Source organism: Scomber scombrus, chromosome 13, assembly GCF_963691925.1.
Source record: "Scomber scombrus chromosome 13, fScoSco1.1, whole genome shotgun sequence".
NCBI classification, from domain to species: Eukaryota; Metazoa; Chordata; class Actinopteri; order Scombriformes; family Scombridae; genus Scomber; species Scomber scombrus.
Window position 1 is genome coordinate 12,259,750 of NC_084982.1, and position 22,336 is coordinate 12,282,085.

Consider the following 22,336-nt stretch of genomic DNA (forward strand, 5'->3'; position numbering starts at 1 on the left):
GGCTTTCTTTCAACGGGTGGATTTGGAGAGAAGGAGACAAATAAACCCGTTGAACTACACATACCATGTGTCTGGTCTCTACTGGCGGAGTTTGCCAACTCCGATTAGTTCAACTTCATCTGAACTTTGAGAAACTTTCATGGGGATGAACAGGCCCTGCCTCCAACGCTGTGTCCAGTTCTCTTTATACATCCATGCTCTACAGTAGGGCATATTGGATTTACACTCTCAAAATAGTTAAGTCTTGTGGCATAAACGAGGAACTGAATTTGTCATGTTACCGCTGAGTTTTCACATGTTACGGATGGTATGGAAGTTTGTGTTCTTCTGTTCTTTTTTTTTATATATGTGTATTGTTAGCCATTTGACATAAATGAAGAACTGAGTATGTCAAGTGTTTGTCAATGGTTAACCTCAGCAATGAAGAAAGTGCTCAGGAGAACAATGTCTTATGCTGAAAATGTTTATTGAAGCTTGGCCAAGGAGAATCAAAGTATTATCAATACACCCGTCTGATGCATGAATCCACCACAATTCTGAGGAAACTGTCCTCCGTGGATAATCTTTAAGCCTTCACAGATAGTACCAAAAATACTCTGTGCTCAAAAATGGTCATACTCAATGCATCTACAGTAATGGAATTAGCCTATTGGTTTGGTATTCTACAAACAAGGAAACACCAAGAGTCACATCAAAATAAAATTTGAATTAAGATATATTAATTACATATAGTATGTATTTATGTATATATACATGTGCAGTATATCCTGTGTACTTCTCCAAGGAGTATTTTTAATTTTAGAGGTCATTAAATTAACTAATGACAACTGCAAACCTGGTCTTGATTGATTGCAAATGTTGTTGGCCTCATGTCTTTGTCCACTTTGACTCTGATGGAGACACAGTAGCCTACTATTGAAACACTGGTCAGTTTGCACAATTAAAGGCTATGAATTGGTGTAATCCAGTCTGCAGTTTGCAGTCCTTGAACTGAGAAGCAATAATAAAGTTGCATTTTGCTGGAACATGTGTGAAGAACCATGTTTCAACTCTTCATACTTCATATAAGTGAGTGGGGTTGTAACTGGAAGGCTGATCACTCCTAGTTTGCAGGCAGTTTTCATATATATCTTCTGTTTTCGCTTGCTGTTGAAAAAAAGATAAAAATCAAAAATGTAACTCTAGGCTTACAGTTGCTGCATTGAGCTCACTTTGATCTCTTTGCAAACTGATTTTATCTTTACTTCCTTAGGTTTTCTCTGAACTCAAAATGAACCAAGTCCATTCTTTATACATTTACATACTGCATATAAAGTGAAACCTCTCAAATGACAAAATGATTATTATTTTACTTACCCTTACTGTGGTGGGGAATTGATGGCTGGTTTTGTAAAAAAAAAAAAAAAAAAAAAAAAAATCCTGAAATTAGAGCTAGAACCAAATTTTACAGCTTTAAAATGATAATGATTTTAGTTCATCTTGTGTATATTTTGCAGTTGAATAAATAAAAAAGGTGATAAAGAATTACTTGAAGCAAATGCAACTTACTTTGCACGCCGTTTGCAGACTCTTCTCAGACAGGTCAAAGAAAATATGAACACCAGGCAACACACACCAGGAACGATAGCTGCCACAATAATAACCAGCTCGTCCCTGCTCATTTCAGCAGGAAATGTTCCAGCTTTACCTCGGAGGAAACAAAATGCACAATTACAATTACAACAAGCCCAGTATATACTTAAATTAAGTTCACCATCATGGAAAGACAGTTTCATTTGTAAGTTTCACAAAGGAAGCAGAAGGGTTGTTCACATTTCCTATGGTTTCTCAAAATACCAAAGTACCCCTTTGCCATTGCATCATCATTATTATCTTGAAACATGAAAATCTATTTAGTACAACAAAGTAATTAAGAACATTTTTCTGTGGCGCTTTGGTGAGCAGTGTAATGTATCTAATGTCATTAACTACCCCCAGAGACTATTTACAGCGAAGTTACTAACCAGCCAGAGCTGTCTCAGCTTTTGTGTTTGTGTTTTGAGTGCAAATAAATGAGTGTTTTTGAGTTCCATTTGTGTTTAGTGTGGTAAATTTCCAGGGTGGGGTCTTTGCTCGTAAAGGTAACAACAGTAGCATAGTTTTTATTGGCTCTGTTGTCAAACCCCACATTCAGTCACTTTGTTTTTCGGATGTTGCCACAGGGATTACTTTTATTTCCTGTAATTCAAGACTGATCAACACACCTGTAACTATCAGCTCCCACATAGTTTCCCGAGGTCCATTAGGGGTGGTCACCTCACATGTATAGTTCCCTGCATGAGACTTCTGAACTTGTTCCATGACCAGTGCCCACTGTTCACTCCCTGACACAGACCTGTTTAGGCCTATATTCAGTCCGACAACATCAGCTAAGGTTTTAAAGCCATGTTCCTGGCTGAAGCTGTACAAGCTGACTCCATTCATTTTCCATGTCAGCTGCTGGAACTTGCCAGACTCGTTACAGGGTAGGACCACTTTGCTGCCAACCGATGAGATGGTTCTGTATCCTTCTAAGAGGGAAACAGACATTTCAGATGATGGATTCAATTCTGCTACACAGCAGTTAAAGGAAGTGTTGGCGACGTATGCTTCTTCGCTGTCTACCCGGAGTAAGATGAGAGGATCGATACCACTTTTATGTCTGCCCATTCAAGGAAGCCGGTTAGCTTAGCTTAGCATATAGATAGGTGGAAACAGCTAGCCTAGCTCTCTATGAAGGTTTTGAAATCCACAAGCACTTCTAAAGTTCACTAATTAGCTTATGTTTTATTTGTTCAATTCATCCAAAAACTTGAGAAACATGAGAGAGTGATATTGTTGTAAATAAATTTTACCTGCTGGTGAGAAAATCCAGAACACAAAACATATCAGAGAAAAGGTCCAGTTGACGCCCAAATATCTAGATAAATCCTCCATTCCACCTTGAAACAAAAACCATTTTGCTTTAAATAACATATTTTCTGTATCAACTAAGAAAATAGGATTTGGATGTAAGTGGTATGTTACCCACATATTTTTATTTTCATTTCTTTAAATTTAACTGCTAACTAAGACAACCTAACTGAAATTAAAAATCTCCCTCTTGGGAGTGCTCTGGTCAATATAAGAAGCAATGGCTATACAAAACACACAATAGATATACACACAATATACATCAAAACGACCCAAATTAAACAATAATGTGGCTGTAACACTATAAATAAGAATTGCCATCATATAATCATATAAAACATCGTCTCCCAACACAGATATGTGTGTGATCAATTTCGATGAATAATGACATTTACTTACCGGTGGTGAGTAGGATATGCATCCTATTTGGGTTTTTTTGGGGAGGGGGGGGTATTCCTCTTGTTCCTGAACTCTCAACGACTACTTCAATGTGGTAAATTTATATAGGTTTATAGCACCAGTAATGATGGCTATAACTCACATCAGTATGACACTTAAGCTGGCATGCGTGTGAAGTGTCAGTGTTTATCCAGGCTGGGCCTCATATACACCAGAAGTGGTTTCTACACAGGAAGTGTATGTTCCTATGAACATTCACTTCAATTGGTGGTCTCTGGCCATTTGAGTTATTGCTTTGTGTTTGTTTTCTTCGAGGTGATAAAGCATGCATTTTTGCACGTCTTTAATCAAACATTGTTTTGCAGACAACTTATTGCAAAATATCAGTAAACCCAAGTTGTACTGTTGTGCTCGTAAGCCTTCCTGAAAATGAAATGATTTTAATTTTCTTTCTCATGTTTAAAAATGCATCATTACCACAATATGAACCCTACAAAAATATATTGTATGTAAAACGGATGGTGCAAACTTCAAATGAAAACTTGGGTTTTGCATTTGGATTTAAGACATGTAACAATGATGGCTTACATCAAATGAAAATGAAATGGAAATTGCAGTTACAATTTTTAGTTGTGCAACAGCATTTTCACAGGCTTGTTTTGTGAAATATGAGTCACCATCTCATCACAGCTCATTTATCTTGAGGAGATGTCTGGTTTTCAAAAGCCATAAAGCAAACAAAACCCATATCTAATGCAATGACAGTGACACAGTTGGAACAACTCACTACACTTGTGAGTCAATAACATATTTCAAAATGAAAAAAACAAACATGTTGATTCACAGTCTGAGTAGACTAAATACAGTCTGTATGACAATAAAATAGTTTTTGTCCTAAAACCTAGCTGCCTCAGAACAGTCCAATCTGGCAGAGACAGTGTCATTGAAGATTGTATAATCTGCTGACTTTTCACCTTGAATCATGGAATGTGCTCTCAAAACATTTTTAGTGTGTCAGCAGGTGAACTACCTGCATCTGACACACAAGGAAAGTACTGTATGTCACGTCCTCTTAAACAGAAGTGTCCCAAGAGATTGGACTTTGTTAATGAATGTGACTATTCTTTATACCAGCTTCTCTGCAGGTTGATTTTGTCCAAATGACACAGCATGTCCACTAAATATCCCAAATCTAAAATGTCCATGCGCTTCTCTGTGAATAAAATTCTTCACTGCATTTAAAATTCTGTGATGTGATTATTGAACTGTCAGTAAATAGCAGTATGTGTTTAAAAAAGCACAGGATGTTATGTTATGATCAAAAGTCAGCTTTGTACACATTGGTTCCTCTTAATGGTTAATTCAGTGGTGAGCCAACTATGAAAACTTGTTGTTAGTCTCACTCAACCATAAAAGGCCTCTCACATATTACTCCTTTCCAGCTTAATGCTAAAATTACCAGTGAAAAACAAAGATGTTTTTTTTCCTGTTACTAAAGTAGCAGCTTCTGTGGGAACAGCTGTATGAGGTCAGTGTTCACCGACAAAAGGTCAAATGGCAAATTTAAAAAAGCCACAACGGAAGTGAATTGGTCCACGCTACCAGGGACTATTATTGGGGACAGGAGAGTTTTTGGCAAAGAAGAAGTAAGAAGAAGTAGACCAAAAAAACGCTATTAGTTATTGTTATCAGTCGCTATGTGACTCAATTTTACTTTTCAATGTGTTATATTTATAGTTAGGCCATTTAGCATCAGGTTTTTTTCATTTTTATAATTACTATATTAGGCTATCATTTACTCTGACAAACATTGCTCAAAGTTAACCTTTGTGTCGTCGTCCCGGGTCAAATTGACCCTGTCTGTTTTGACTGTTCCTTCTTTCCTCCCTTCCTTTTTTCCTCCCTTCCGTCTGTCCTTCCTCCCTCCTTCTTTCCTTCCGTGCTTCCTATACACAAAATGTATTATACTGTTTAATATTATAAATGTCTAACTATTTCATCATACATTTTTGGTTTCCTGTTGTCAAGTTGACATTGGCTGTGACATCTGCCCACGGTGGTACCACAAGAGCTTCGCCAAGAAGCCACACACAAGTATGACATGTATTTATGCAGCATACCAGTCATGTAGCTACTCTAATGTGTATAGTTTTATCTTTTTAGCGTCTTCAGACAGTTTACGATTGTTGTGTTTATGTATGTATGTATGTATGTATGTATGTATGTATGTATGTATGGATGTATGCATAAAATAATTTTATTTTGTGCCAAAACTTGCAAAGTGGCTTAATTCTTATAAAGTGGTATATGGTCATGAGGTAGAAACATTGTTTTAGACAATGAAGACATTCACCAAGGTCTTGAGATGTAGATCATTTCATTTCATTACTGGGTATGCTATCATCTTAAAAATATAACTCTGATGAGTGATATGAGTTATTTTGAAGCAGAAAACCCCTTTCAGTTCCAAATTAGGGGAACTGTATTTAATGTGTTGTACTGGCCCTTTACACAGTTTTGTGAGTGATTTAAAGTCATTTTTCAGACAGAAAGACCCTTTCAGTCCCAAATGTCTTTATTGCACACATAGGCCAGACATAAATCATGTCAATTACAGTCATACCTAACACAAACTTAAAAAATAACATTATTAACTATGATCACGTTAATATGCTTGATTAGGAGTATTACTATTGGAAATACAAAGATGCTGCAGTGTTGTCATTTGCAATGTCTATCCATCTTTTCAAAAAATGAGAGATTTTCAAATAGGAATGCATCTTAATAAATATTGATAAGTCGCTGCCATAAATGAGCAGATGTGCAGATAGCCATTCAAGCAGGTGATGCAGTTCACTTTTTTCACTGTACAATACTGCCACTTAGTGGTTATTTAATGAAGATCTATACAGTCATTTATCACCGACTCTGTATCTTGTAGGAAATTAAAACGGTCCGTTTGCATTGAATGATTTTAAGATGTTCTGTCCTGACGGAGAATGAATTATGATTTTAATGTAATGGTTACAAGGGGGAGTTTACATTTCTTTTTGTCTGAGACATGTCACCTGTGCCCCCCTGCACAGTCCCCTACAATTTTTCAGAAAGCAAGAGGGAATTGAACTCCACCACTATTTTAAGTCCGAAAACTAACTTTATATTAAAACGTTACCTTAAAATATACATGAGAAACTGAACGCACTAACACCACGCAGACTCCAATCCCACTGCTTGGTACCCGTCATTACCATACAGTCTGGTCATTACCCGATGAGAGTCGCACATGCGCAGTCGGGTCCGCCATCTTGGACCGCAACATGTACGGCAACACTACTTGGAAAAAACACATTACTTGCCCGAAGAGAGAAAACGCAACGCAAAATATGAACTTTGGAGTGCTTTCAACATCTGAAGACGAAGACTGAAGTTAAAAAAAAAAAAAAAGGTAATAGTCCAACAATTAACAGCGTAACATATTTTTAAAATCCACACACCCTAACATACTATAATTAAAAAAAAAAAAATACAAGTAACATAATTTGTATTATTATTATTGAAATCAAACATAACTACCACCGCCAAATTATCTATTTTTGTCACAGCTCTTCCTCTCATCACCTCCCTTTGCTTTACCTGTTTTTTCCCCGCAGTGAATGTAGCCAGGACTGCCTGTTTTTGTGTAAGTAAAAATGTATTACATTGTTGTATGCTTGCCTCTCATTTACTGTAACACCATACACTATTTTTTTAAAAAGCACTATATGTGAAAGAATTCGATTAAAGTTTTTTGCTTACCATACAAGTAAAGACAGAGATTAGGTTTTATTTAACCCTGCATTTTGAGAGTTTATCGTATATTCTATATCATAGAAACAAACATGAAGGAAATACATCTATCCAACCTATAGTAACAGTAGTTTGTCCAAGTGAAGTAGCTGTACGTAAATGTCCAAGATGTCAGACCTGACTGCGCATTTGCGACTCACATTGGGTAATGAAACCTCTCCCCTCTGCTACTGCGGTCAAGACCAAATTCCCTATTAAGAAATCACTGACAAACTAGCCAACATGTCACTTCCTCCTGCACATATGTTGCTTTGAAAAAAATAGCCTATAGCCTACTGTTTATCTAAATATATTATACCCTAAAGCAAGATTTCTGCTCAGAAATTATATATTTGATAACTTATGAGACTTTAAGGTTCTGTATTTTCAAATTCCACAGAGAATTTTCCTGAGTCAAAAACTCCTTATTGAGTCAGTGAAATAAATATTATATAGGATATTGTATTTTTTAAATTTTACTTTCTGTCCCTAACCCTTAAATTATTAGTTGACAGTTAAGTAAATGAAAGCGACAGTAAACTGTTAGGGAATTTTCCATATTTAGGGTCTCTCACGTCCTTGAGATCACAGTAAAGGCTTTACTTTCGTCTTGGCAGAGAGACATCTCTCTCCTCGAGATGGTGAAGGCAATTGTCTGTGGTGTTTTGGGGAAAGCAGAATTCACTTTGATCACGGTGGCGCAGCATTGCTGTGGCGACCAAGTTCAGAGGATATGACAGTCTGACTCCCTAAACCAACAGGTGGGCAGCTGTGTTTCCTTGTTTGTAGAATAACAAACCAATAGGCTAATTCCATCCATTACTGTAGATGCATTGAGTATGACAATTTATGAGCATAGAGTATTCGTGGTACTATCTGTGAAGACTGAAAGACGGAGGACAGTTTACTCAAAATAATGGTGGATTAATGCAATGCACGTAATAACCCAAGTATATGCCCAGAAGGAATTGATTACCTCTACTCTCCCGCTCCCATTTAAACCGATTCAAACAGTCAGTCAGCAGCTCAGCAGAAAACCAAACCACCCAAATTATAGGAAACAGAGGAAATGAGAATTTAAAACAAAAAGATCGTGTGAGTGATGTCTTCAGACACAATCTATCAAATTCACCTATGTTACTTTGAAACTACACCAAAGTGGTGAAGTGCAGTGAATGTGGCAAGCTGCCATCCAGTCTCTATGGAAAAAATAATGTATTAATGTAACTTAAAAGAGACATAACCTGACTTTGTAGGTCAGGTTATATCAGGCTGTAGACCCTTTTTTTCAGAGGCCAGGAACTCTTGTAAAATCCAAGGGCTGTGACATTTTTGAGCGCTCCCGAATGCTTTGCTTCTCTCCTGCTAATGTCAACAAACAACTGGGATAACAACACAACACAACAAAAACGTGCTATCCGACTAGAAAGACCCTGCAGATATTAGCTCTCCAGCTAACGAGACAGCTAGCTGCTGCCTCTGACCACAACACATTTCACAAAACACTGCTGCAATGACCAGTCGCCAACTCCAAAGCACACAGCTACAACATTATTTACTCAACAAAGGAGCAGAAAACAAACTCCAGAACAAAAGCAGAACATAACTTGCCCTTTTTTCCTGTTGGTAGTCCAAAGGTGGTAATTAACCCACATTTCACAACAAAACCACAGCTCACTGGATCGACTGGTGTTTAGTAAACGTAAAAAAAAATCTTCCTCTGACGTGTCGACCTATGTTTCAAATAATTTCCTCCCACTCAAAACACATTAACAATGGGAGATTAACTGAATATAGCTGTTTGTTCACACCCCTTACTGTACGACAACACGTTGCACAATTATAGAGATGCAGGAAAAAACAAATGAAAGGACCCGTTCCCCCCAGCCACCAAAAAAAGGTAATTTTTCAGTGTTAATATTCACAGTGAGATCATGTTGGAATATCGATATTACTTTATAAATACGTCTTCGATTTAGCTAATGTTAGCCATAGAAAATGTCATTGTTAAGTTGCTGTGTTAATGCAGTGTTCATTTTTTTCCTGTTATGTTCAAATGAGCAGTGTCAGTCCACCACTTTGCTTCTGCACCCATCACATTTATTGTGCCTGTAACTTAGTAGGAACAGCAACTGCCGCAACAGGTGATAGGCAGGGAGCAGGAACTGAGATACTGTGATAATTATAAATTATTAAATGAAGCAATAGTGTACCAGAGGCTGTGGTCGTATGTTTTACCTTGGCTGGGGGTATCTGAAGCCCTTTGTCGATGTGTGCCTGTGTCCCCCGAAACTTTTAAATCCAAATTGCACTGCTGTGCACAGCCATGCATATTAGGTAATTTGGAAACTCTGAATACTCCCCAGATGTGAATGTAATTACTTGTCAGTCTTTCATGCCTGTTAGCCTGATAGACAGTTAACCTGTAACCTGGTCCAGCCTGACCCAGCTTACTTTGCAGCCATGAGGGACATCAAAAGCCAAAGGTGAGCTGGAAGCAATCCTCGGCATGATTATCTACCTGTCTAAGTTCGCCCCTGGGCTTTCCTACGTCAACGTGCCAATGCGTAACCTGTTAAAAGAATCCAGTGAGTTCAAATGGGATGCACAGCAGGTAGAAACAGTCAAGAAAATTAAGGAGCTGCTCACTCAGGAACCAGGTCCTGTACTAAGGTATTTTGACCCCAACAAGGAGCTCAGACTCCAAGTTGACGCATCAAAAAATGGATTAGGTGCAGTCTTACTACAAGAAGGAAAACCCATAGGCTATGCATCTAAGTCACTCACTGACAGTGAAGTCAACTATGCTCAGATTGAAAAGGAGCCTTATGCCATTCTGCATTCTGTTCAGATTCAAACACTTCCACCAGTACATCACTGTGGAAAGTGACCACAAGCCGCTTGAGTCCATTATGCGAAAACCGCTAGCGGTAACGCCTCCAAGGCTACAAAGAATGATGCTTCAGCTACAGAGGTATGAATTTACCATCTTTCAGAGACCAGGCAAAGAAATTCCTGTTAGCTTGACAAGCTAAACACTACCACAGCCTCTGCTGTTATCCACAAACTGAAAGCTTCCTTTGCCAGACATGGAATACCGGAGACTGTAATATCAGGTGATGGTCGGCAGTACAAATGCAGAGAGTTTGAGATTTTTGGCAGCACATGGGGGTTCACACACATTACCTCCAGCCTGCACTATCCTCAAAACAATGGCCTAACCGAGAAGTCAGTGGATATTGCTAAATCTCTTATGGAAAAGGCCAAAGCTATAAAGACCCTATTTGTACTACTGTAGAAGTTTGATAACAATCCAGGCATTATTATAGGGGTAATTTACGAGATACACTGGTGGGTCCGTTTGCGCCTGTACTAAGCCATTCGGCTGATGGCTCTAACTCCACCAGTTTGTGACAAAATGAAGAAAAAAAAAGCGGAGCGGGTGGTTAGATAAACATCATGGTGCATATGACGCTAGGTCGAAATTATGCCGAACCATCGCTTTAAGTACACATTGCACAGAACAAGACACTTTGGACCATCTTTATTGCCAGTTATGTATCATATTGTATTTCAGTGAACTAGGACACTAGTGAATAGTTTAGCACACAGTATTCTGGAGCGAGAGACAATGGTCCATGCACAAACTGTGTATGGTGAACCAAACATATTCGTCAGCCTTAAACCACCTTTTTCTCATAAACCCAGGGGTTTCTCATTATTTACAGTTTCAGGCAAAAATCACAGAAATGAAACTCATGTGGTTAGCACTTGTGGCTAATACAGTTGCATTTTGTCATTTCCACACCCTTGCCAGGCTGTCTCATATTTAAGCAAGTTTAAGGAAGTGGGTTGTTGGTATTAAAGGTTGTGCTTTCATGAAATGCTCTCTTGACCTCTTGGCTAGAGTATATAATCCACACATCTGCATGCCTACAATACGATGGAGTATTAGGGCCATACTAAGAGGAAAAATAAATAAATAAAATGTTGGAAATTATGAGAATAAAGTTGTAATATTACAAGAATAAAGTCATAATATTACCAGAATAAAGTCGTACTAATACAAGAATAAAGTCGTAATATTACAAGAAAAAGAGTCATAATGTTACGAGAATAAAGTCGTATGAATGGCACGCAGATGTAACCACCAATAGCCTTGCAGTCGACCACTACCAGACAGCTCCTCTTCCACAAAAGGTTCTTTCTTCGAAATAGACACAGTCATTGCACAATCGTTTCAAAGTCCTGATACTGATAATAATTTGATGCTGATGTGCCAAAAGATTAAGTATTTCCTTATTTGTGAAACCGATACCAAAGTATAACTTCAAAAGATGCTCAACATTCCTCATTTTAACGCAGGGGGAAGACTGCTCTTTCTTGTAAGAGTTTTCATAAAATTACTACTTTATTTACGCAATATTATTACTTTTTTCTTGTAATATTATGACTTTATTCTCGTAATATTACGACTTTATTCACGTAATGTTACGACTTTATTCTTGTAGACCTAATATTATGATTATTTATTTTTTCTCTTAGTCTGGCCCTAATAGTACAGTACATTGTGAACAAAAAAACAATTCTGCTAGTAACAATTAGAAACCAAAGATATATGAAGTATGACTGTTGTTCCATCTTGTCTTAGAGTATCTATCATTAAACTACATCAGACTTTTTCATTTTTCTTGCTGCACCTGTTCACTTGTTGACAAATCATGATTCATGCCAGATGCTGATTAATGATGTAAAATCTACCTGTGATGATTTGACTCTCAGTGGCAGTGGGTGACATTACTGAGTGCTAATAAAATATTTCAATATGTGTACTTTTTTTTAAGTACAATTTTGAATTTATAATTTATAAAGGAATCGTAGGGCAACAACTAATATTTGTTTTCATTATCAATGAATCTGCTGATTATTTTCTCCATTCATTGATTAACAGTTTTGTCTATAAAATGTCAGAAAATGCATAGAGCTCTTGAAAGTGACTGCACTTTCATGTCATTTACTGTTTCTGGCAAAAACAGATTTGAAAGTGAGTATTTTACTCATGCTTATATTCTTATATTTATATTGCTTATGGTCCCTATGTTCTTATGTTTTGCATATGTTGTTTTATTTTTGTTCTTGCAATGTAAATCACATTGACCTTACTTATAACAAAATGTGCTATATAAATTGCCATCGCCCCCATCGCATCCACTACCTGAGGAAGCTCAACTTTTAGGGCAACTTTTAGGATACATCTCTCTAGGAAAAGTCTTTGATTCAGTGTTTTAAAGCAATAAAACATGACAGATTTCAAGAATGATGAATACTTTTTGCAGGCACTGTATATTTGTGTACTGTGTGTAATGTAATGAGTGCGGACATTTTGTAAAATAAATACTTTAACTTTTCCTTTTATTTTAAGTGTTGTGTTGTTGTTGTGGTATTGCTACTCTTACTGAAAGGTGCAGTGTGTAGAATTCAGTAGTATCAAGCAGGACAGACTTGGCCGAAATGGAATATATTATTCACCATCATGTTTTAATTATTGTAAAATCACCTGAAAATAAGTATTTTTGTGTTTTTGTTACCTTAGAACAGTGGTCTCCAACCCTGCTCCTGGAGAGCTACTGCCCTGCATGTTTTAGGTATCTCCTCACTCTAACACACCTGATTCTAATAATCAACTCGTTATCAAGCCCTTTGACGAGCCTCAGCTGCTTGATAACGAGTTAGAGTGAGGAGACACCTAAAACATGCAGGGCAGTAGCTCTCCAGGAGCAGGGTTGGAGACCACTGCCTTAGAATGACCCCCTTTTATCTACAGGGGGTTAGAACAGAATGGACTAACCAAACACTTGCTGTAGAGAAGACCTTTCATGTTTTGCAGCCACTGTGGATCCCCCTCCACACTGGGAAAGGGAGGGAATGGGAGGGCGTATTCAGTTGGTTGCAGTCTGCAACCTCACCACTAGATGCCACCAAGTCCCACACATTTGTTATTTATGTAAAAGGTCTCAAAACTTTCTCCTTGTTGTCATACATAGGGCTCAAGTCCGTAATGACAGCAATAGTTGTTGCGAAAGTATTTTTAAATTAATATACATATTAATTTAAAAATATACATATATTCATTTGAATTTAATATTAAATTAATATTATTAGCATGGTGTGACTCATGGAGAACAAAGATCTTACAAGTCAGATGGTAGTGATTCATTTGCCATTATCATACACTATGTGAATTTAATTACGTGCATATGTATGATCAGCAAAATGTATTTTTGTATCAAAAATGCAAGTATTGTGCTAAATGGTCCTAGTTAGGGTTATATTATTGATAGGGCTGTCAATCAATTAAAATATTTAATCACATGATTGTCATGAGTTAACTCGCAATTAATCGCATTTTTTAGTTGTTCTAAATATATTTTAAAGGGATATTTTTCAACTTTTTAATACTCTTATCAACATGGGAGAGGACACATATGCTTGCTTCATGCAAATGAATGTTTATTATTATTGAAAAAATCCAGAACAATGAAATACTGTACTGCATGCTTTAAAAAGCATAACATGACAAATTCAAGCCCAACATGAAACTGAATATAACATTACTCAGTAATATTAACACAATGTAGTGTCCACCTTTAACTTGTAAATATCATTCCCTGGATCCTTTACATTTCAAACAAATAATCTCATACAATATAATTGTGTATAACCTCACACTCTGTTGCAAAGGGCTCTCTGTATTAGCTGTATACTTGGCCAGCAGGTGGTAGTTGAGACTCAACATACTTCTGTGGTAACTCAGTTCACATCGACAATAAATGTAAATAACTTTAGTTATGTCAACAGAACATCTGGTAGGGCTTTGGAACTGAATTTGCTGTTCATAAGACCCTTTTCTTTAGGATCCATATCTGCTTGTTATTCAAAACATTACTGCTGCATTGCTTCCTTATCTCCCAAACTACAGGCCAGAACAAGGGTCAAACACAATGTGCGTGCGTTAAAAACATTAGCGCTGTTCAAATGAAATTGCGGTTACCCGTTATTATCGTGTTAACTTTGACATTTTAAATAGGGTAACTAGTAATCTGTAACCTACTACATTTCCAAAGTAGCCCTCCCAACCCTGATAATAGGTGTGGATGGCTGTGCTCTGTTGCACCAGTAACCACACCCAACAGTGATGTCACAGTGCACTGACATCCTTTTCATGAGCATTTTAATCCTTTTATTACAAACCATGGGGAGAGATAAAAGGAAACAATCGGCAACAAGATCCCCTGACAGATCCATACTCAGGCCATTGCAATTTATATTCAGCATCATGACCTCTAACTTACAGTACAGGGACACTCCCTGACACACTCCTGAGTACACTTCTACATCAATGAAACAAGGTGAGAGGGTCAGCAATAATTAAATTAGATCCATTGGGGATCATTTGCTCTAAATTTACCTTTCAGTTATTGTTAAGTTGTTGCTGTTTTTAAAGACTAATGACAGAACAGCATTATTGATTCTGGTCCATTCATATTTTGTGAAATGCAGCGATATTTGCCTTTTTCCAGAAACATCCTGTAAACGTATTGTCTGAACCAAATATTAAGGTATTTGGAGAGGTCTTTTGCAACTGAGAGTAGATAGGAGACTGCAGTAGCTAGATTTATATATATAAAAATACCCCTTCCGTGGACCTTGCTCAGATCTTGTTCTTGCCATTCAGACGACTTTTCAGGATCTGCCTTGTCCTGCCTTGGTTCTTCACCATGGCAGCTGGATTACAAATATCCAGCGTGGTCCCTTGGGCAAGGTCTGTGATGAGTTAACCATGGGTTAATAAGATACATCAGGTGTCGAGGAGACACTGAAACAAGTGGAGGATAATGTTGCAATGCTACTATACAAGTAACCCCAGTGAGAGGTGTAACACGCAGAGCTTGTGGGATATATGGAAACCTTGAAACTCACCATCTAAACTAACAAAGGAACAACGCGAGGTTCCTTGATTGGGGATCAATCCCCAAAGCCTTACAACACTGGAACGCCATAAAATGAATAGGCACATGGAAGGAATTGGGTTTTTGTCATTTCCAGCTTTATTTAAGCAGCAGCGCTCTTCATATGCGCACTTTCATGTTCTTTCAAAACTGACGAGAGTTTGAAGTAATATATCACCAATGGCCACACATGCAGGCTCAACTTTGATTAATAATTAGTTATATGACTTAACTTTGAGTTATAATGTAGCCTGCCTTTCTAGCTCAGAGTAACCAGGAACAAAATATTAAAAAATAATTTTAAAAACTGGCACCTTAGGATAAATCCTGTTGAAATTGTGGCATTTAATAGCAGTTTGGGCTTTCCATACAAACACAACATGCGCATGTTAATCGCGCATTAAAAACATTAGTGCCGTTAAAATGAATTTGCGTCGACAGCCATAATTATAGCATTATTGTATTTGATGCATTAACATGTAAGAAGCCTTTCCAAATTACAGCTGGTCAGAATTGATTGTAGTAGACTAAAAAAATGCAGTGTGTCCTGCTAAAATATTGTAGACTGGAAATATAAAGTTGCATAAAATTGAAGTACAAGAACCTCATAATTGTAATTACAGTTCACCGTTGTCCAACCACAGGTTTAGCAGTGTGTGTGTGTGCGCGCACACACTTTGCAGAGAAACACTGACACAACACTTCTTGACCACGTGTGACTTTTTATTGCGTTGGTTCACATTCCAAAAGAAGATACTGCCACACATCTATCAGCAAAGAAGACTACAAGTTAGTAAAAAGGATTTTTTTCTTTTCTTTCTTTCCAAAGATTAATCATGTCTTCTTACAAACATACAGGCAATGCAACAGTTCTCAAAATACAAAAAATCATACATTACCAGTCATATTGCTTTATAGATGTACACAAGGACCAGAATCGTGCTTCGATTGTAACACTGTCAAATGCTTTCATGTGTTCAGCAATTTGGTGATTCATTGAAGGCTCTCTTTGATTCAGGTTCCACAGCATTGGATTATGGGAGGCAAAAGGATGGCTGGGGGTCACAAAGGGGTCAAAGCTGCCTTCTCTCTCAGAGTTTCTCTAGAGCCATTTGATCATACCCCCAAAACCAACACTGTGAGGTGTGTGTCTGTGTCTCTGTGCATACAAAGGCACATGTGTGAGTATAAACTGTGTCATTCTGGTCATGTCTGTAAACACACAACTTTGGTATTTTCTTAATATCAGATTATGATGTTAATACTTTGAATAATTTGTATTTAACTTTCTGAGCTGCATACAAGAGACATGTTTTATGTGGGTGTGAGGGGGTTTGTGTGTGTCTGTGTGTGTTGAGGGGTTGCATACAGAAATGTAAATCAAATTTCAAATTTAAGGGGAAAAAAATAAACATAAAGTTCTACTAGGTCACATCGCAATATAAGCACTTGCTACAATCTTACAACATTTGAGAATTTACATTTACAGGTAAGGCACAAGAAATCATACAGTGGCAGCTGTTTGAATAAACAAAGCCAGAGAATGTGAGAGAAGGAATTGTAAGGCATACTTTGTAACACACTGTATTTCAATACTTGATAATGATTTGCAAAGAGATTATTTTTCTTCTTAAATATATACCGCAGCCTTGGCATTTTCTGTCTTTATAAAATTGGGTTTGTTAAATTTAATCAATTGAGTATCTTGTAATCACAATTAAAACTTGTGTGATTCCTCTAGACAGTGAAGTAATTAAAAACAGCAGTTCTGCACATTATGTACATTATTAGACACGAGATAGGGTGTTATGTACAGTGGGAGTTGCTAGTTGTTTGTTTCTCTCTAAGTTTGTAAGTATGTCATGAGTATTGTGTTTTCTTGTGGGGTAAGGACCACTATGGTCGAATTAAAATCAAGTAGAGAGATTTTTTTCACAGCCAGGTCAAGGATGCTTGTTTTCATTGATGAGCGCGGTTTCTTTTATTGTCTCGGCTCCAACAATACTTTGTGCTGATGGTGCATGATCTTTATCGCCCGGACGCCTGTTTGTACAGCGCGAAAAGAGAGGATTTGGCCTGAGGTCGCTACTATAGTTCATTCTCTGATAGGGCAAAATGAGCCCTGCTCTCTTCCATGGACAACTGATATCACAGTACAGTACACAGTTCTACTTAAAGGCTACAAAACATAAGCAAATCTAAAAGAGGTGCAGAATCACATTGAAAAAGACATTCAACATGTGGTCTTTTTTTTTTTAGGTTTTTTTTTTTTTTAGGTTTTTTTTTTGAAAGTTTGTCCTCACTACTCAGCTCTGGCTGTGCTACCTGGTATATAAACATGAAAAGGAGAGAAATGCTCTCAAATTGATGCACATCTCTCTTCACTTGAAAGAATCCTGTGTAAATGGATGCATAGATGAGGTGTTATGAGGGTTAAAGGCCTTGCACAGAGTCTAAACCTCTGAATGTGCAAAAAGGTATGCTCCTCTTGACCTGAAAATGGACTTTTCTTCTTCTCAAAGAGCTGTATACCTGTATATGTACCGGCACTTATTTGTGTGATTCGTCTGTGCGAGAGACCTCTCACCCACGCCGATGGCAGCCACATGCTGCAATTGCAGTATGTGGCCATCTGAATGGGAATTAAAGTCAGTGCCTAACTACAGCGAAATTACTGATTTGCAGACACACAAGTATATTATAACTCTCTTTCCCTTATCTATTCAAACCCCATGTAAAAATGTCTAATCCTCCATTGTATATGATTAAAACTCTTTCAATAAAAAAAGATGTTTCTAAAAATTGAACATGGATTTTCATCAAGTAAAAACATTTCCCCCCTGCGTCCTAGCAAATGTGTCCTTTCCACATTTTTTAAATATAAGAACACACTTAATAAAAAAACTATTCCTCCCATCTTTAACCTCTACTTTTTATATTTCATTTTTATCACAAACACTCAGATTTTTTTTGTCGCTCGGTAGAATTGTTGCTTGTGTCTTTGTGGGCTTTTTAAAAATCTATCCCTGTTGATTTTGTTTTTCATCCATTTGGTTTTTGACCTGCCTGTTCAACAGTGTGCGCTGAGTTAGGTGTGTGTGTGCTTTCTTACATTTGATATTTTGTGTGTGCAGGTGTACTTGTGCTCTCTCTCACAGGTTCATACAGTGAGATCGTCTGACCTGGCCCTGCTGCTGGCTTTGCTCAGTCGGCTCAGCGGTCTGGTGTCTTCTATCGTATCCGTGGCCTCCATCCCTGCCTCAGCTGGAGTTACCACCTCCCCGTTCACTGCCTCCTCTACCTCCACATCTTCATCCACAACCTCCTCCACTCTCTCTGGTTCCACTGGTTCCACCACTTCCACCGCTTCCACTGCTTTCACCACTTCCACCACTTCCACCTCGGCCAGCTGCACCTTCTCGGGCTCCTCCTCGTGTAATGTCACCCCCACTGTCCCAGTGGTCTGGGCATAGGAGGGCAGAGTCTCGTCATACACCTTAGAGATGTCCTCCATGGGCAGCACCTCCTCCGCCTTCTCCTCCAGCGCCTGGAAGGGCGGGGCCCCTCTGCCAGCCTCCATGCCCACCTCAGCCAGCGGGTAGAGGTGAGTTACGGGGGGAGCTTTCTCCTCCTCCAGCAGCCTGTAACCTTTAGCTCTCGGCAGGGAGGGCATGGCTAGGGGGGGAAGGCTCTTCCCTTGTGGCGGCAGGGGGGCCGATCCCTCACCTTGGGCTGGGGCTGGGGCAGGCTTGCGAAAGACAAAGCGAATCTTCTTCAGGCCCAGATGACTGATCTCCACAAAGTTGAGGAAGAGTGAGACACAGGCCACAGCCAACATGAAGATGATGAAGACGGTCTTCTCAGTTGGGCGGGACACAAAGCAGTCCACCGTGTTGGGGCACGGCCAGCGGCTGCATTTGTACAGTGGCAGGATGCGGAAGCCATACAGGAAGTACTGGCCCACCACGAAGCCCACCTCAAACAGTGTCTTGAAGATGATGTGGCAGATGTAGGTCCTCAGCAGGGTGCCCTCCAGCCGGAACTTCTTGCTTCCTTTTGTGCTGGTCTCCTTAGTGGTGCGGACACTTCCCTGGTCTGGTGCCAAAGGGAGACGCTCCTCGCTCAGCTCCTGCTGCCGGCTAAGTTCTGCCTCCTCACGCTCCTTGCGTTTCTCCTCCATGTGGACATGGTGCACGGCATGACCCACGTACACCAGAGACGGTGTGGACACAAAGATGATCTGCAGCACCCACAGGCGGATGTGGGAGATAGGGAAGGCCTCATCGTAGCACACGTTCTCACATCCAGGCTGCTGTGTGTTACAGACATAGTCAGACTGCTCATCGCCCCACACAAACTCTGCCGCCGTGCCCAGAATGAGGATACGGAAGATGAAGAGCACTGTGAGCCACACTCGGCCGATCACCGTAGAGTGCTCGTTAACTTCCTCTAAAATATTACCCAGAAAGCTCCAGTCACCCATGATCGGTCCGTAGCACTGCAGAATGAAGGGTGGGGTAGGGAGGGACACAGAGGGTGCAGACGGACAGGGAGGGTGGGGTAGACAGGACAGACAGGGGGAGGGGAATAGAGAGTGCAAAAAGTAAGAAATGCAGAAGAGAAAAACTGGAACTTGTCAAAAATCAAACCTAAGCCTTAATTTCATGCTGTCACACTTATTTATGTTAGAAAGCCCTGAAAAATTTCGCAATTTCAAAAAGTTGAAAGCCTGGTGTTCAAGCATTCTGTTTCCATATTTACATTTTTAAAAAAGAGTAACATTTTCAATTAAACATATTAGCACACTGATTTCTTATACTAAAGGCTGCCCTTTCTAAGTGTAAACACCATTAACTATGTTGAACATTACCAGAGGTGCAAACCCAAAAATCTCTTTCTCTAGCTTATAAAAATTCCACACCACAACTGCCAAATTAAATCAATAAAAATATATCAGTTAGTAATATGTTGTCCCCACTTCTATAAACTATCATATAGGTTAAATGTAATCAAACGGGCAACTTGCCACAGCTGCGGCTCCGGCGAAGTTGAGTCCTGTCCCGTTCTCTTGGCACCCGGCAGGGAAAAGTGAACTTTTTTCTGCCCTCTTTCCCACCTAAAGCCCTGTCCTTGTCGCCCCACTGAGCAGATGTGAATGAATCGGCTCTGATGGTTGGTTTTTAGTTTGCTGCAATATTTAAGCTTGGAGCCAGACGGCCTTTATTTGCTGGGCGACGTGTGGTGACGCAGGAGACAATAGGATCAACAGAGCCAGAGCGGGGATGTATGGGAGCAGGCCTCAGGCTCCCACACCAACATGGACACTGTACGGCCGGGGCACTGGGTCCACAGCAGAGCAGTCCAGCTGCATACATGCAACTTCCTCACACATATAAAGTATATATGTATACATACTGTATGTAGAATCACAGTAGATGAATCAACAGCAGCAGCTGATGTGCCTCCAGCTGTGCTGCCATGCCAAATGTTAGTGGCAGGTCAGTGATAAACTCAGGCAGTGGATGAAGGAGAGTTTACGTCCTCATCAAACAACCATCAGCTTTGTTGTTCATACAACTATTCAGTGCAGGCAGCAGTGTGTTCATTTTAACAATGATTAAAGGTTTAAATAAGATAAATGATCTTATGTCAGGAATTGGAATGTATTTTCTTATTTTAGGCAGTTTATTTAATAGTATAAATTGACTAATTATATGTTTAGTATTCATGTCATGAATACAGCTTTTCCCAGATTGCCAAAACACCACAGATTAATAAAAGTCACATCCAGGATGCACACATTTTCACAATCAGATTTTCAAATCTTCAGGTCTACAACTAACTTATACATCACTAAAAAAGGCATTATAATTAAATATTCCACACCAAGTCTTCTTTCCCAGGCTTTGAGACAAAGTGAGAAAATTACCCTTTTGGATCATCTGCACATCACAATATGTTAGGGTTTTGTTGAGCCATTATGTGGAAAATTGGCATTCTTCATAGTATGTGTAGAACAAAAGAAAATGGTCACTCACTTTTCACTTCTTCCATATCACACAGCTCACATAATCTGTTTTCCTCCTGAATAATTGTGAATCTGCCAAACTTAATTGCCAGAGGTAGAATACCAGCTCTTAACTGTGCCACTTGATAAGCAAGAACATATGAATCAGTGCCAAGCTTTTGTTTGAGCTCAGTTTCTGTTTTGTGTATTTAAATCAGGTGTTTCACCGTGTGTTTGTGAGAGTTTCTGTAGCATTGTGTTGTTTGTTCTGCTCTTTCTATGAGGTTAAAAAAAAAAAGTATTTAATTTGCTTTGTAAACTGTGCAAATTATCAGTAAAGTTATTTTAGAAAATCAATACTGTTATCAAAATGGGAGTTTTCATGTGGTAGATAACAGTCCATGTCTGTGTGTGTGCTTGTGTATGTGTGTGTGTATCATCATATCTGTGCCACACAGCTGGAATGTGAAGAATGTCAACTGTTGAGTGAAAGGACACAGTGAAATGTCCCTGTTAGGGAGGTTAATCAAACTTTGGCCGCTCATGGAAGAAAAACATTTGGGTATTAATCTTTGATCTCTGAATCATTCCGCAGATGTTTGACATTGGAAAAGCTACCACAGTGTCCAAACAAGCTTGTCTCTACTGTCTGTCTTTATATCTCATTATGAAATCGCCTTCAGGTTTGCACAGATAAAATTAACAGCTTTATTATAACCCCTGTATAACTGCAAATAATAACAACAAATGTCTGATGACAAACCTGCTTGATTCTGACTCAGATTCGAGACCTTAACAGGCAATGCAAATCCACAGCTTCATGGATCAGAGTGGCACGTTTGATTTGACAATTACAGTTGTATGTGTGTGTGTATATATATATATATGAACACACACACATGTTATAGTTACTTTGTAGGGGGTTACAATTCATTAAGACAATTGTATACAAATCAGAAAATTATAATTATTGTAATATAATCAATAATAACAAAATAGCCTGAAATAATTTCTCATTGAAATTATAGTAAATATCCATATTTTGAATAAAGATATTTAAAGATACATAAAGAACATAATTTAATAAATATTATTTTAATTTATGTTATGTTGTAAATGTTACTTAATTATTATTATTACTTATTAGGCTGCAATAATTGTTATT

General features: G+C 38.6%; 1 protein-coding gene across 1 annotated transcript; it reads right to left on the minus strand.

Annotated features, from left to right (window-relative positions):
- Nucleotides 1–221: 221 nt before the first annotated feature.
- Nucleotides 222–19,656, minus strand: LOC133993217 (gap junction alpha-8 protein-like). Its single transcript, XM_062432104.1, is given in 9 exon segments — nt 222–1,146; nt 1,357–1,381; nt 1,549–1,681; nt 2,244–2,549; nt 2,874–2,960; nt 17,752–17,802; nt 17,805–17,824; nt 18,347–18,498; nt 18,550–19,656. Coding segments are annotated over 9 exon segments (1,965 nt in total). The 5' UTR covers nt 19,648–19,656; the 3' UTR covers nt 222–1,053.
- Nucleotides 19,657–22,336: the final 2,680 nt, after the last annotated feature.